The 17,729-nt window shown below is 33.2% G+C and overlaps 2 protein-coding genes and 1 long non-coding RNA gene across 7 annotated transcripts in view; 2 read left to right on the top strand and 1 right to left on the bottom strand.

The window, feature by feature from the left end:
• LOC106076018 (uncharacterized) overlaps positions 1-17,729 on the top strand; it is a 225,276-nt gene that overhangs the window by 171,653 nt on the left and 35,894 nt on the right. The window lies entirely within an intron of this gene.
• LOC106074384 (uncharacterized) lies at positions 8,882-15,574 on the top strand. 3 transcript variants are annotated; one of them, XM_056039074.1, is made up of 6 exons: positions 8,882-8,947; positions 10,012-10,084; positions 13,550-13,601; positions 13,931-13,981; positions 14,200-14,265; positions 14,411-15,574. In XM_056039074.1, the coding sequence occupies exons 2-6, from the start codon at positions 10,034-10,036 to the stop codon at positions 15,346-15,348; spliced, it is 1,158 nt and encodes a 385-aa protein (XP_055895049.1). In that variant the 5' UTR covers positions 8,882-8,947; positions 10,012-10,033; the 3' UTR covers positions 15,349-15,574. The 3 variants fall into 3 exon arrangements, with proteins under 3 accessions (XP_055895049.1, XP_055895048.1, XP_055895050.1); XM_056039073.1 differs by having other exon boundaries at positions 13,928-13,981; XM_056039075.1 differs by lacking the exon at positions 13,931-13,981.
• On the bottom strand, positions 10,078-14,520 carry LOC129927796 (uncharacterized). Of its 2 annotated transcripts, XR_008779471.1 has the most exons (4): positions 14,400-14,520; positions 13,058-13,343; positions 10,831-11,219; positions 10,078-10,537 (listed from the first exon to the last, which is right to left on the bottom strand). It is a non-coding gene; the product is annotated as an uncharacterized LOC129927796 (long non-coding RNA). The 2 variants fall into 2 exon arrangements; XR_008779470.1 differs by having other exon boundaries at positions 10,078-11,219.

Here is a 17,729-nt window from a genome sequence, read left to right as displayed (position 1 = left end):
TCCATAAAAGTAGGACCGCCCCCCCCACCACTCAAAGGGTTTAGATGGGAAGGGCAGTAGAGGTATTTGCTCCTCCCCTTCCAATCGGCCAACAGATGAACGACATAATATAAAGACCGGTTAAAATACCAATAACAAGTTTTAATCATATAGATATTTAATTGATTCTGTTAGCAAGCTGTGATAAATAGGACCGCCCCCTCCACTCGAAAGTTTATGGTGGGGGGGGGGGCAGATTGATGCCATCGTCCCTTCCCGACCCTACCAAATCGGCCAAAATACTAGAAAGGGGGGAAGCGAAATAATCTAAAAATAGGTTGAAATATAAATAATTATTATATATTATTAACATAAGTACTAAATTCATCAACAAATTGTGTGAATTCTATACTAAAATTCGTCCGTCCCCCCCCCTCTTCGGGAGGGGGTCGGCCGAGTGGGGGGGGGGGGCGATCGCCCCTACCGCCCACCCCCCTGGATCCGCCAGTGCCTGGGTATCATCTTCAGTGTGTGTAAGTAAAGCGTAGAGAAGCTGTGTTATGACCATTTCCTGTTTTGATATGGAACAATAGACGCATGAAGGATATCTCTATGTTTTGATTGGTTTAGTGCAGACCAATTTAAGAAGTTCTGGCGTTGTGAACTTAAAATTAAATGTAGAGCTCGTCTACACAGATACTGTACACAACGACCTTGTTTTAAATCAATTATACAGCACAGCCATGGAAGTGATGCTGCATAACTTCAGGCTGCCTATTTTTTAATAATAATTAAAAAGAGGGTTGCTTCTTTCAAAGAGACCAATCTTGTATCTACAGCAGTGCATGCTAAATCGCCTAAAAAAGACTATATGTGGAAAGTAATTAAGCGTAGGAGAAACTAAATGCAAGAAGCTTCTTCAAAGCCTGAACCTAGGTCAACGTTGACTATTCCATTAGAATACCAGAACTATATAGTTTCACTTGAGCTGAAAGAAAAGTTTATTTTTTATGACTCGGGAAAATAGGACAATACAAGAATTTTACTATTAGGTAGAAAATCAAATAGTTGGAGCTGTCAAATGAAAAGTACTTTATGTGAATTGGACATTCAGAAAATCTTCTTCTAACATATTTACGTTATTATGGTAGAAATATTTGTTTTTGTACTACTGCATTATACCCCACACATACTAAAAAGTATTAATAACTTTACTATTTTATGCACCCTTTACAGTGAAGTACGAATTACTGACTGGTCTTGTAGTAATATTATTGATCTAGCAATAATTAAATAAAAAAAAACTTAAATACCAAAAATAAATGACAAAAATATCTCTTGTTATGTACATGAAATATACGTCTTAACACAAACACTTTTATAAAACATAGATATATATCATTCTTTTGTAAAGAAATAATACAATGAACGTAAAATATGTGGCAAAACCATTTTGCACCAAAAATCCCCAAGCGCATCAAAATGACTGCGCCAAAACGGTCGAGCCAAATCGTACTGCTTCGATTCCAGAGCGTTTCCAGCGACCTGTCAGATAATTCTGTGTACACAACCATACTTGTGATTTTTGATGACATTGAGGCAAGCCACATGACCTTGAGATTGTTTTATGATAGAGATGATAGTCCAATGGCCAGCGTTGATAAGATCAGTGTTTTAGATGTATATATCGGGTATGACAGGTGTTGGTTGAAATTTGTGACATGTCACAACAATTAAGGAAATAAAGTAATGGAAATATGGAGAGATTTTGAAATTTCTCATGGAAAGTTCATGATAATCACTCTCAACAGAAGTTTACATTTAAAGTGTCACATCCTTACGGATGTTCTAAACTGGTTAGTGTTGGTCAATGGAAGGACAGAATACAGGCTGACTTTAATAGCTCTTTGTTTACTTGTACAGCTTTTACATGTCAAGGAAGTAGTGGAGCACATGTTTCTTGTGTGGAATATGATTACCTGTGGTTGTCTTCTTTTGTCCACAGTGGAGGTTTAAAGTCTGGATTTAATTACAGTGGAGTTGGTGTAATATAGTGAGTTTTTGTTAAGCTTTATTTCTCTGCTATATTCATCTCCTGGTTGTTGTTTTTTTTAATTTAATAAAATTAATACTTAAAAAATATATAAAAAGTCCTTAAAGAAACAGCAACTAGATTTACAAATAAAATTGACCAGGTGAAACTGTAAAGGTATGATAGTTTCAATGATGTATTTATTAAATCTAGATTTTCAGGGGCAGTTATGGTGAGAGTGATTGTGTTATTTCTTTTGTACTATTTAAATATGAAAGAGTTATATCCCTTTGTTTATTCCCCCCCCCCAGGCATGAATGTGAACAGTATACACGTGATATTTTATGAATGTGAGTTTCCGTTGGTTGATAGAGTGAAATCGGTAGTCAGTTGTATTATGTTTTTGGACTGGTGTTGTGTGTATTAAATATACATTGAAGTTGGTGTCATTATTTGTGCTCTATTGGATTATTAAGTATTAAAGTATCATTGTCATATTCTTAAAATTCTGGAGTTGGAGTTAACTATATCTAGTAGTAATTGTTCCTCATTATATAATCATTGTCAAGCCAAAAAAAACCCTATCGAGCCACAGGAACCAAGTCCAGACAAACATAAAGTAATACCTGACATCTGAGGTCTTCGTCTGGTCCAATTACCGTATCTATAGTACATGTCATATTTCATTCGTCACATTTGTCAGTCAGTCTATAATACAGTCTACAGTCTACAAATGCAAGTTCTAAAGTTGTCTACTATTCTAAGTCTGGTCTAAGCCTGACTTATTCCACATCTACTAATTTAAATTGTCTTGTTTAAGTAATAGTACAACTGATACAACTGACATTATCTTCATAGCTAATTCTACGTTGGAACAACGGATTACCACATATAACTAGATGTACTAGTTGGAGCTAGATAAAAGATACAACATATTTTTTTTCTTCCTTTCTTGTGGGCCAGCTAAACTACATAAGCTCAAGTTGTAAATATCTGACGCCACAAGAAAAAGTAAACATTGTTTATTTCCTACAGAAGTTACGTCCCGTGTTGACATTGTTTCCTCAAGTGTGGGTGAAAAATTCTACCAGTTCTACACGAGTATATCCCGTGTCGACATTCTCTCAACTCAAGCCTAATAGAAATGTGTGGGTGAAAAATTCAAGCCTGCCTTACAGGATCGTCAACAAAATATTATTTTTTTATATAGAAAGGACAAAGCAGAGACTATTTAATAAGACCTGTCGGATCTTAGTACTTTTTTAGTTCTTTCTATCTACTAATCGGAAGAGTCACTGGATATTAATATTGTTATAAACTTGGTGGCACAGATGGGGATAGTGGTGTGAGTGTAGTCAGCCGACGCAAATCGCCCCAGGCCAGCGCTAGACGAGCGGTCAACCGTGACGAGTTACGACGGTCAGCCGAGACGAGTGTCAACAAGAGGGTTTGGGAAGGATCGGCGTTACGAAAGTTGTAGTCATCTGACCACCTAGAAACGTCGAGCGGCGTTCTGTCCGGTTCTAGAAGGCCAGTAGGGACCCTATATAAGGAGCGGAGGTGTCGAAGTCAAGACGGTTGAGAGCCCGGTTCACTACAGTCCGGTCGACTACAGCACAGTTCAGCGGTGTGGTTCTGTACGGAGCATTACGACGGTTCAGTGCGGAGTACTATCAAGTACAGTTGAGACGAACGGCGTCTTGATCTTGGTCTGTGATCGAGTCCGACACAACGAGCCTAGTGTGTGAAGTCAGTCCTGAACTGTTGAACCCAGTGCAAGCCCGGAACGATACGGAGAGGCCAGTGCAAGAATTGATACGGCGGAACGGTGTTATCGAAGAGATATTTGTACAGTGTACGCGTTGCCAATTGTACAGTATTGGCTGTTATTTATTCAACTATTAAAGTGTTACGTTACTTTGGAGCCCTGAGTTGTCAAGTTCTTTAAGTTGGTGGTGTATGGTGCAGTTAGCAGAGAGCCTGGATAGTGAGATTCGTAACAATATTTAAATTACTTTTATTAGTTGTTGTCCCTTATTGCAAATTAAGACACTATTGTTCTCATTGGTAACATTTCGTAGTTTTAATAACTTTGTTTTTTTCTTTCTTTGTTCTTGCTGGGCTTACTGAGGTGTGTGTTTATACCAAGGCTAAACAGTGACCGCTTCGACCTAACCGAGGAGACAACTTGACAAGCTAGTCAACATTTTCTAGCACATTATTTTTTTTTCTTTTTCACTTCCTATGTTACAATCTTAGGATATAATAGGCTTTGATATTCATATTTTAAAATGTTTTATTATTATTATTATTATTATTTGTTGTTTTGCAAATAAAATCAATTTAATTTGTATTTTTTTCCAACATATGCTGTGCGTAAAAAGTTCTTACGAAGAGGTTGAATGTAAACGGGACAATCCAGAATATTGTTACAAATCTCACTATCCAGGCTCTCTGCAAACTGCACCATACACCACCAACTTAAAGAACTTGACAACTCAGGGCTCCAAAGTAACCTTAACACTTTAAAAGTTGAATAAATAACAGCTAATACTGTACAATTGGCAACACGTACACTGTACAAATATCTCTCCTGTTAATAGCCGTACCGCCGTATCAACTCTTGCACTGGCCTCTCCGTCTCGTTCCAGCTTGCACTGGGTTCAACAGTTCAGGACTGACTTCACACACTAGGTTCGTTGTGTCGGACTCGATCACAGACAAAGATCAAGACGCCGTTCGTCTCAACTGTACTTGATAGTACTCCGCACTGAACCGTCGTAATGCTCCGTACAGAACCACACCGCATAACTGTGCTGTAGTCGACCGTGTTCTGAACTCCTGTCGTAAACCTCCTTTCTCAACCGTCTTGACTGCGACACCTCCGCTCTTATATAGGGTCCCTACTGGCCTTCTCGAACCGGACAGAACGCCGCTCAACTTTTCTAGGTGGTCAGATGACTACAACACTCGTGACGCTCCTGAGCTCTGTTCACGACGGCGATCCTTCCCGAGCCGTCCTGTTGACACTCGACTCGGCTGACCATCGTAACTCGTCACGGTTGACCGCTCGTCTAGCGCTGGCCTGGGGCGATTTGCGTCGGCTGACTACACACACACACCACTACCCCTCTCTGTGCCACCACCAGGTTTATAACAATATTCTTAACGTAATTGGCAACATAGCTTGGTAGTGAGTTAAATATAAGCGGCTATGATTTCAAAATAGTTTTCATTTCCGTAGTAATTAGCTACGCTATCAATATTTTTAAGTCATGGTGTTGATTCGAAAATTACCTGTTTATTGGATATATATTTGACAAAAAATCTAGCATAAGTAAAAATCAAAATACAATTACAAGGCATAGGTCCATATACCGCGCATATTTTTATGGTAAAAGACCAAAAGTAAATTTTGTCTTTTTGTTATATTTCTACATTAAAATCTCATTTTCATATACAACTATTTAGTGTTTGGTCTGAGTCACAAATGGAGTGAGTAAGTGACGTACTTACATTTTCGTATTCTCGCTATAAAGCCATCTATTGACTAAAAGGTTTTGCTCATGTCGCTGGTGTTGCACTCATCTTTTAAATTTTTCAGTTACTTGAAGGGGTGAACCGTGAAAATAGCGCGGAAAAAATAGCGCCGACAAAATAGCACGAAATTTCCCGACAAAATAGCGCAAGACAAAATAGCGCGGACTTGTAAATGATGTGTATAAAAGTACCGGATTATTATTAATTTAATGTCCTGGGCATTATTTTGTTGATGTCTCTATCTTTTTCAATATTAATAGATCTGAAATTATGCCGGTAATAGTTTAGATGCTCTTATACCTTTACTGACCACCATGTTGTTTTTAATGTTTCTTCTTTTTTTCAATACCTTTTTTAAAAGAAATTTCTATTCTTATGCTGTCAACTTATGCATTTTTAAGTGTATTTACTGAAATAAAGGTCTAAAAAAATGTTAATAATAAATTGATGAAGTTGTTTCTTTATTTTTTCAATAACTTTTTTTAAGAGAGTTTTTTGTTCTTATGCTATCATTTTAAATGAATTTTAATATTAGATCTAATAGCTGCTAGAAAGAAAGACAAAACAGCAACAGAAAAATGTTGGTAAGTAATTCAAGGGAGATAGTCTAGTATTAAGCCTTAAAACCAAAATGGCGTATTTCCAATGACAATATAATGGTAATAAGAAATAAAACTTAAAAATTTATATTTTAAAAACTATTTATCTCCGAAGAAATCAAATTACATATTTGTAATCTGCATTTTTTTCTGCATATTCTTAAAATATAAGAAAAACCTGATTTAGCGTTTCTAGTCACGTAAACTAATACCATTATGCCATATTTGCAGAGAACGAGAGTGCTTTAAATTTTATATCATTCCCCTTTTTTACTGAGAACAAGATTCTGAGGTACAATACTGAAGAACGAAGTAAAGCTGCAAGCAAGACAAAGTACATCCAACTTAACATACTAGTGATGGAATTTCTACGTGACATTTCCTACAATTTAACTTTGTGAAAGTTTATGTGTGTGTGTGTGTGTAAATTTGCGTGTTTTTGAAGTACACTTTTATAAACATGATACAAGAACAAGGCAAAACAAATACTGACATGAGAAACTCATTGAAGGAAGACATTTATTTATTTAAATTGCTTATGCTGGCTTAGACATACTTTAGACATTCAATATATGATACAAAATTAATTTGTAGTCTAACAAAGTTAGTATAGATAGGTTTATCCTAAAATTATATTTCTATCGAATCTTGATTAGACATTAAATTGAGATATGTGTACATTATTCTTGCAAATATTTAATCTAAAGATTGTTAACCCATAACTGACCCATTTGTTTTTAATTAGTTTTTCTTTCTTTATAAATCTCTACATCTCAACCGTTTAAAAAAAATGTTTGGATTTCATTGTAATAACATTTATCAAATTAGCTTTTTTTCTCCGAAAGTGTTCCTAAAAATAATAACAAGTTTTGATGTCATAGTTGATAGAATTGTATTTGAATATAAACACTGCATTTAGAACATTTTTTTTTCATAAATGAATAAAAATGTGTGTTATTGTCTGCAACAAAAGATATATACAGCTCTTGCTGTCTCCAGTGACAATGGAAGGCGCAAGGATGAGTCTCTGGTTTTAGTTAAAGAATGATAATATGCTACATTTTTTTTTATCTCTGACGTGAGAATAAAATAGCACGAAATATTTATTCTCATAACTGCCACTGGAACTATAGTGACGAAAAATCCTTTAGAGCATACTAGCGAGTTTTGAAATTAAATTTGCGGATAATGTTTTTTTTACAATATTGTGAGGTCAAAATGTGTGTTACTATTTAGTTTAGTTTTAAGTCTCTAGTGTGTATCACTGTGCAACAAAGTCTTTTTTCATGTGTTGAATTTACAATAAAAACGCATTACTAATAAAACAGGGACTTGGTGCTAACAGAAATTCCCTGTAGCAGCTAATTGGTCAGTAGCTAGACATGTGCAAGTGGTGCGGCCGCCAGGGGCATCAAGTGGAGAGAGGCACCAAACCAAGGATACATTTTCTAAATAAAATCGACGCATTGTACATACATGAGCAAAGGCAAAATACTGTATTTGAAATGTTTACTAGAAATTAATTTACTTTGATAATTTTGCTAATCTCCAATGTTCCTTCTTAAATTAAACGTCAGTTGTTAACCAGGTTGAATCAAGTTTACTAGATTTGTTTAAATCTCTGAAAGCAAGGCACTTTTACTCACCCACTTTTTTCTGGTGCACATTTTGTTACTCCATTGTTAAGTACGCTGGTTTCATCCAAATCTAGAGCTTAGAAATAAATGTTCTAAAAAAGCGAAATCTGGGACTTAATGAGCATCGCTAACAAGCTGAAAAAGCGATGCAAATACAAAATCTAGCTAATTTCTAGGAGTCTGTGAGATTGTCTAAGTATGATCCACTCCTGAGAGAACGTGTGCCCGAAACAAGCTTAGTTTTAAACCAAATACTTACATTTTACATGTCTCCACAAATTTTGAAATAGCGGGTGATAGTAAGACAAAGCTATGACCCTATGTTAATGTATATTTAGTTTACTTGACATAAGAGAAAGTAGTTCTACAATTTTCTTAATGTTTCACACATTTAGATACGTCTTCCGGTATTTCAGCATTACTCAAAATGTTAAATATTTAATGTTCAGGACAATTTTGCATATCGTCTTCAAAATTTAGATCTAAAGGTCTATCATAAGAATACTTTTTTACAAGTTTAGTAGATCTATACATTCGCTTTAACCAGGTTTTTTCTTGGGGTAAATGGGGAACGGAAAAGGTAAAAAAAATGTTTCATTGCCTTTTAATCTAACAATTATTAGGTGTTAAGAGAATAGCTCTACATGTTTAAAAAGATTGTGTAATGTTTTCTTGTTATACACTGGCTAAGTTAAAAGAGATTGTCTCACTAATATTGGTGAGAGGTTTAACATTACCCCACACATTATGGTGAGATGTTTAAAATTGTCCCACACATAGTGGTGACAGGTTAAACATTGTCCCACACACTGTAGTGAGTTTTAATTGTGTCCCTCACATTTCTGTAAGAGGTTTAACTCTGTTTGACACATTTCTATTCATAAGACTTTTATTTGTACACTGAACAACAAACGTTTTCTTTGCATGAAAACAACACTATAGTTTCAGATTTAGTCCTAGTAAGGAGTGCAGCTTGGTGATGTGTAAATGAGCTCCACCCTAATCTGACGACCGTCCTGTGTTCGTGCTATGTCCACTGTGTTTAGGAGCAAATGTGCTGTGTTTATGGTGCAATCAAGAGGGGAAACTAGGATGTCTGTCTTAAGTAGTGGGAACTTAACACACTGCTTTATTGTTATAAAGAAGCTACGACAGAGTTGGTAAGAATTTTTTTGACACAGAGTGTTTTTTATAGTCTCTAAACATGCTATTTCTTCAATATTTCTTGAATAACTGTATTTCAGGGATTTATTAAATGTATATTCGTATGATAAGTATTGTATAGTACTAATATTTTAAAGAGGTCATAGTGGTTTTAAGTTTATCCCAGTAAATGTACTGACATAGGCTGGATGTTTTTAGTTGTATAGTCTAAAGAAATTATGATGAAACCGTTATGTGGTATGTCGTTATTTAGTTGTACAATATAACCAGTGTGAAAGCTGTAGAGTGATGATATATAAAGAGGCATGAGTCTAAAACAAATGTAACTCTGTATTAATAAGATTATTTTAATATATGCTATAGAATTTTTATTTTAAGCGCATTACAAGCTTTTTATTAAAACGGTATTTTACTTTCGTTTACGCAGACCATTCCATGTAAGATACGTAATAAAGTTTATATTAAGGAAAAAGCCATATGTCTCAATTACGTAAGATGCATTTCGATTTTTTTTTATATTTAACACAATTTAGTAATTGCCACTAATTAATTTTTTTTTTGTATAAATGTTTAGCTAGGAAAAATAAATTATTTTGTTAAGTTACAACTTGATCCGAAAATGTGGAGTGTGAAAATTAACGTTTATAAAATGTGCACCAGCTAGACAGAGTGAGTTGATATAAGCTTTATGAAAATTATAAGTTTTAAGACAGTAAACATGTAATGTTACATTCCGTGTTACTAAATGCATCAAGGATGAAAAAAAAATAGTCTAATGGAGCGGATACATGTTTTTTTTTTAATAACTGATGACAGACGTTTTCAAATTAACAAAATTGTTTATACATTACTTTGAAAAATAAATGTCTAGCTTGACTTTAAAAAAAAATATTAAAAAGTCAATAAATGTAAGTATTCTATACAGTTTTTCTTTAAAAAAAAATTCATACAGAAAAGTTTTTATTATAGTTTCTTTTGTTAGTTAAAAATAATTAAGAAACATTTAAAAATTGTATTATGATTTTTTAAAACTTTCTATATTTGTAAATTTGTCGAGCAGATTGTCTTCTCTTCTAGATAGAATGGGATCAAAATTGTCAACACAAAGTCACAAAAATGCAATTTTAAATCAGGTAAGTATTAGATTGATAAAATGTACAAGCATTTATTTCATTGGAATTAGACAGGAGGTTGGGACGGGGGGCTCTAAACAATGATATAATGTAATAATTTTAAAAAAAGTAGCTCTCAGCATTTCAACAGAACTAAATAAAACATAAAATATATTCAGACTACGTTCTTTATGTAGTCAAGAAAAACTCTTCAGACGAGATGTACAAATGTTAAAGATCTACACACTAACATTTTATTCTTCTTGCAAACTGATAATAACATTAATCTAGTACTAAACGTTTCTGAGTGGAATACTGTCTGCCTCTTTGGCATCATTTGAGATTTGTTTTAATCAATTTGAAAAAAAAGGGAATATACTTTTAATTATGTCTTGCGGTGGGCGTACTGGAGTGTCTCTAAGTTGTTTTGATGATCCCGTGCTCACACCCTGCCCGCTGTCACCCGTCTTCGTCCTGTAGGAGAATTTGACTAGTAAGTAAATTATCATTAGCGTTGAAGGAACATCCAAAACATTTAAAACATTTTTCAAACAAACATTAGATTTAAATTTAATGGTATCTATATTGAACATATTGAATACTTTCTTCTTGCTTTCACAGTGTACTAGTATACCTTGAAAATAAGCAAAATGCAAAAAAAAAAAAATAATTAAAAAACCAACAAAGCTTATATTAATGTGTATCAATTAGTTTAGATTTATCTAGACGAACAATAATACATTTGTCGATTAGAAATATTTTTTTACCAATTGTTTTTGTGTTCCTCAATTTCAAGCTTGTAGAGTTCTGCATACGCTATGATCCTATCACTTGTCTAGATGATCCTATCACTTGTCTAGATGATCCTATCACTTGTCTAGATGATCCTATCACTTGTCTAGATGATCCTATCACTTGTCTAGATGATACTATCACGTGTCTAGATGATCCTATCACTTGTCTAGATGATCCTATCACGTGTCTAGATGATCCTATCACGTGTCTAGATGATCCTATCACGTGTCTAGATGATACTATCACTTATCTAGATGATCCTATCACTTGTCTAGATGATCCTATCACTTGTCTAGATGATCCTATAACTTGTCTAGATGATCCTATCACGTGTCTAGATGATCCTATCACTTATCTAGACCTGTTGGAAAGAAGTGATCGCTTTTTAAATGTACTTTTAAAAAAATGACCTGAATTCGAACTTATGGACTAAAGCCTTCTCAGGCTTCTCAAGCCAACGCGGTAACCATCTGTTAGCAAAGAGCCAATGAATATCAAAGATAGTATTGTTATCTGAGGTTTCTGTTTCATGTTCGTGTTCACTAAGTCAGGACGGCAGCCTAATATAAAGGGGAATAATTTATACCACCACTTCAGCCCTCAGACTTTTTCTTTCGTTTGTTTCAGATATTAAAAAAAAGTAATTTATTACGAACTAGTCGACCGGCCGCGTAACATACGCCGCTTTTTTTTGCATTACAGGTCTTAGGCAACTGCAACCTATGCGACCGCAGTGGGCCCCCACTTTTCAAAGGATGCACACTTTCATATGACCCGCACTAATTCAAGGTGTATAAATTATTAAATGAAACCATTTTATAATTTAAAACAGATTTCCCGCGCCCTCCTGTCGATTTACCACGAGCTCCTGGAAATCTCCTGAAATTGCAAAATATACGAAAAAGTCCTCAAAATATACGGAAATATATTCACAAAAATAGTCATTTTGGGGTGTCATTCAATATAGAAAAGGCCAATCTTACGCGTGGCATTATGTATTGAAACATTTGGTAATTCTTGCTATTGAGCGTGATCTATGTAGGAAACATAATTATTATGATATATTGTATGATTTTACTACACGCAAGGCTCGTAAAGTAATTCTGTACGTAGTAAAGAATGAATAAAATGCATAGACAAATTTATTTGCTAATACAAACTCTTAAATTTCACTTATTATCCGCTTCCCTACCCAAACTTGGCCCCGCCAATTGGAGCGGGTAGAGTTTGATAAATTTAAACGACAGTCAAGCGCGCAGCCAGTCATCTGTAGTGTGAATACTACTCTTGTTTTCTAGTGAACTAACCGCAGAAATAAGAGAGTGATCTTTCTTTTACTTCTTCTCGTCCAAACTGTTGAAGGGAGAAGAGAATAATATATAGAGATAGAGATAGTGAATTAGTTTAAAGGTTATTTCTATTCATTCTTATGTTGTCAGGTAAAAGAAATAACTGCATAATTTCAGCTAGATCCGACACAGGGTGTTGGAAAATTAACTTGTACATACTTTTGTTCATACAGACACACTGACAGACAGAAAGAAAAAGTTGATATAAGCTTTGTAAAAAAAAATGGAAATAAAATAAAGTGTAATAAGTAGAAACCACTAGCCAATAATTTTATGTTAGGATATTTGAGTAGTATATATCTGCATGGACGTAATCGTCGTTTAGACATATTAAAGAAATCTTTATAAAGCCATTTTATATCACACGAAAGATGTCAAACTTTGTACAAAATACGATTAATCTCAACCATTCTAACCAGAGAAAGTTGAGAAGCTTAACATTAGCGAAGACATAAGAAATTTATTTTTATTTAGCTATTAATCAAACATGAAATAGTAAATATTACGTAAAAATAAGGGGTTTTTGTCAGGAAGTTCGGCCTACTTGAGTAACCTTAGCGTCCCAGCCCCTTTTGCGGTATAAATCTAGATCTATATATTATAAGTTTGATATTAAAGATATAGATAAAATAAGAATCTTATTTACTTTCTTATGCTTAAATATCTTCATATGTACTGCGTTACAAATTTACACTACAGTTTCTTTCGGCATATACATCACTTTAAATCCATAAATTTAGCTATATAAATGGATATAGTTTAGATCTAGAAATTAAATCCAAAGATATTTTAAGTAAAACAAATCGTATGTATATATTTAAATATCCATTGCTGAAGACATGCACTTTACCTTCCCCTAGTCTGTTAAACCGTTCTGGGTACCATGCAAAATCTGTTGACCGCTTTCTCCATTCTTCTCTGTTTTTAGCGTTATATAGAATTTCCTTCAACGGTTGTGATGTGGCCATATAGTATAAGTTTCGTTTTTTTGACTTCGGTTATCAGGTCATCATGGTGTCCAGATGCTGTATTAATCCTTTTTCTAATATCTTTATTAGTGACGCAGTCTTTGTAAATGATATCTGGAGTCTTCCTGTAGCATCTTAGTTTTATTAATAGGATTCTCTTCTCGAGATCTTTTGAAGACAGGCAAAGACAACAAAAGAACACTTTAAATAAACTTAAAATTTTCTAAAGCATTTTTTTAAAATCAATATTAGGAAATATTTTATGACTTTTATTTTATAATTTTGTAAAAAAAAGAAAACACACACACAGAAACAAAAAAGTTATATATGTTTTTAATTTTTTACATTTTAAAATTAAAAAATTACATGTTTAGGACAACACTATATTTTGTCTTCATAATGAAAGATGTGAAAGTAATATAAAAGGTAAGAATGGTTTGTAATACGTTTTCAATACTAATTAACACAAAATGTTAATTCCAAGGTTCTTTATCTATAAAACTATATAACATTTAAATTTTGTTTTCTAGATTTGTACCTGGCATTGGAATCTTTAGTTTCTATTTATTTGTAAAATACCTATGTGGATATTTTTAATACATACAGATATATCATATTAGAACTGTTAATGGATTTCATGTATTAAGAAAATAAAACATTAAATTAAAACATGATTCATAGTTTTTAAATATAAAACATGTAATATTTAATGAAATTAATGTCACAATTCAAATATATTTGTGATTGTCCAGAAGGTAAGACAAACTATAACATTGATCTAAATCCTAGTCATGATCAACTTACAGGTAAATATTTAGTTTGTAATTTTTCAATAAAGACATAATTTTATAATTATTTGTTTGGTATAATGCATACATTGTAAGACAAATTTCCATATGGATAGTTAATACTATTACAATTATTATTATTATTATTATTATTATTTATTATGAAAATATTTTTAAAAAAGAACTTTAAAAAAGTAAAAACAAATATTATAGGTATCTATTCAATATGGTTTCAGAATGTCTACATGCCACCAAAAACCAGTGTTATGTCCAATCAGATGATACTGAAGGTATTATAATAGGTAACTATTAGGTTTATTTCTTTCTTAATTGAGATCAACTAATAAATTAAACATTTTTTATTTATATATTTCTATTGATTTAATCAATACAGTTCATTGTGCTGTAAGCATTTATTCAACTGAAGTTTATTTACCTGTCCTCCAGGTAATCATGAAACTCAGGAGTCAGAAAGTGGAGAAGCTGATCTACACACATATCTTGTTAACTGTAAGAAGAATCCAGGACATAAACAATTTATACCTGTTGATACATTTGCCATGAAACATTTACCTGAAGGTTATCAAGACAAAGATTTGTATGAATACATAAAAGTTTTATCTGAACTGACAGTTAGAGTGAGTGTTTTAATGTCCAGTCCACACAGACCAATGTTTTGGCCAAAGACAACTCAACCATTTCCATTTTATAACATGAGTGACACAAGAAATCTGAGGACAGGAAGCGGAAGTGTGTGGAAAGTAAAAAAGTTTCATGATGGCGTCAGACAAGATGGATGTAATGGTCGTACAGACTACACCAAGTGTTGGTGTAGAAAATGTCAAGATTTAGACTCGCCCAGCAATGTGTGGTGGGAATTTAAAGTGACAACAGCTATACAGGTGGTTTTTGATGACATTGAGGCCAGTCAGACGACCTTGAGACTGTTTTATGATAGAAATGATAGTCTAGAGGTCAGTGTTGATAAGGTCAAGGTTGATTATGTAAATATTGAGTATGACTTGTGTATGTTGAACTGTGTTACATGTGACGAAAATTTAGGAAATAAACTGCTTGAGACTTGGAAACATTTTTTTGATGTCAGTTTGAAAGTCAGCAACAAATACTTTGACAATAGCTTTAACCAGAAGTTAAACGTTATAGTGTCACATCCACATGGATGTTCTAAACAGGTCAGTGTTGGTCAATGGAAAGAGAAGCTAGAGGTGGGTGATCTATCTAAATTTACATATACAACTTGTACATGTCCAGGAAGTAGTGGTGCATTTGTTTACTGTCTGGGGTTAAATGATGTGCTGTCTGAGATAGTTCACAGTGGAAGTTTAAATTCTGGATTAAATTACAGTGGATCTGGTTATATCTAGTAAGTTGACATGTCAACCTTAAATATGAGTACGCATTTATTTTATAACTCTTTACATTCTTAATATTTAAACTAAAAATAATTAAATGACATTTTCTTTCTTGCTTTAACATAATCATATATACATTTTTTAGTTTCAATTATTATTGGTTATTAGTTTTTGTTTTGTATAAAAAAAAATTATAAAAAACTTTTTAAAGTATTAAAACGTCAACTTTTGTGTTTCATATATTCTTCTTAAATTTGTAACGTTGTTTTCATTTTATATATTCATTATTTAATTTATTTAAGATCTAAAATAAATAAAAATAGAATTGAACAAAAAAAGATATTGCTTTAAAATCTGTCAGGTGTAGCTTTTGACATTTACGTTTTCCGTCAATCACAAAATTGTGTTCTCATTCTTCACATTTAAATCAAGTTACGTATGTACGTTTCTGAGTGTCATGGTGAACATTGTAGTTAGTTAGTATTGTCTTCATAATCACATATTTAACATGAATTCCATGGTTCTATTAATCCATTAAAACACTTCGATGATACAATTTAGTAACACATTGCTGGATATAATTTTTATGAGTTTAATAAATTAAAACTCATTTCAATAAAAATAGTTAATCATAAATATAAAATACTTGCACAATGATGGATAGCATAAAATAGTTGAATTGAAACACATTGTTAATACAAGTGATCGGTATAAATTTATTGCCGCAAACAAACATTAAGCAATCACTTTGGAACAATGGTAGCAAGTAATTCTTAATCAACTTAAATTTTGAAAAAAAATGATCACACATATCTACACATACCTAACGTGAAAGAACTATGCCAACCAATATGACAATATTTTTAACTGAATCATCATCTAATCGACGTTTTGTTTTTAATGTAAAACACAAGAGCTCAACAGGACTCATTATTCTTTTCTATGCAGCAAGGGTTTGGTAAGTAGTCACAAATGATATTTCTTTACATTGCTGAGATTGCAAGTTTCATTTGTACTCCCGAGCTATAATCTTTGGAGAACATTTCAATGCAGGGAACGAGGATGGTTCCTATTACCTTACCAATGCAGTGTATTGTAGGATTTTTCTGGTTTTCTTGCTGTATAATGCATAATTGTTATTTTATATAAGAAATCTGGTTTTTTGAAGACAAGCAACATCAAAGTTTATTGTGCTGAGTTCTCTTTGATGTTTGAAGTTTGACTTACAAAACAAATTAGATTGGATCAGTATTAAAGACATGACTATCTTGCGAATCATATTAATATTAAGGCTTTCCTTTGATTGAATTGGCAGGTGAGCAGCTTGCTTTTTTTTTAATTTTGCGTTATTTTATGTTTGTTTGTTTTTTTAAATTGTGGAGCGTCGTCCCCACCTCATTGTAGCACTTATTCTAACAGTTGGAAACGTGTGTGCATTGCTTGTGCATTACACTTAAAATTTGCTATTAAATTGTTACGATCGACATCACTTTTAATGTTTTATAAATCATATTGTATAATTTTAGATTGTCATTTCATTTGTTGGAAAAAAACACTTCAACAAGACTATTTTTAAAGATGTTCTTTTAATGTGTCTTTGCCAGTACACATAAACATTGATGTCTAATACTGTTTCGGTCGTAGCTCAGCTTGCCTCAATAGCAATTGGTGTGAATTAGGGGTGCACCAGATAGCATTATTTTATACTCGTCAAGAGCCGGATATTCGACTGGAGCCAAAGCCGGATACCTTTATATTTTGTTGCTGAACATTCTGCAAAACTGCTAAATGATATACATATATTCCTATTTTTGTTTCCTTTTAGGTACCTTAATATTTTAAGCCTGTTACTGATGGAAGAATTAAAGCAGTACATCATTTATAATTAAAATGACCTATGACAAATTAATCTGTGTAACATGAGTGTGTGTGTACAAGGTCACCAATTGTAAAGGGGGGTGTGTGTTGCATAGTAAGTGTAAATTATGTACATGTAATCCAACTAGTTACTAATGTAAATCTCTCTAAACTTATGTGCAATCTAGGTTGTATAAAGGATGGATGTATGTGTTTATGAATCAGGCTTTTATTTTAAATGCCAAGGATTGCTTTTAGTTTTGGTATTTAATAGTAAGATTATATAGCACTGTAGGTCAATATTTAGTAGTTTAGATTAATTCATTTGCAGCAACGATATTAATATTAAAACAGCGGGAACATTAAGTTTACCTATGCATTACGAAACCCAAGTTAGACTTATAACCCGTAACAGTTGTCTCCCTAGTAGTTTTAGCCACTTAGCAGCAACTCCAGAGTTTCCACTCCGGGGCGCTTTCCTGCGCCTTAGATAAAAGGGACACGGTTGGCCCATGCGTCAAGGTTCCTCTTTCAAC

This window comes from Biomphalaria glabrata, chromosome 8 (genome assembly GCF_947242115.1).
Source record: "Biomphalaria glabrata chromosome 8, xgBioGlab47.1, whole genome shotgun sequence".
NCBI classification, from domain to species: Eukaryota; Metazoa; Mollusca; class Gastropoda; family Planorbidae; genus Biomphalaria; species Biomphalaria glabrata.
This window is presented reverse-complemented; position numbering and strand designations above follow the sequence as displayed.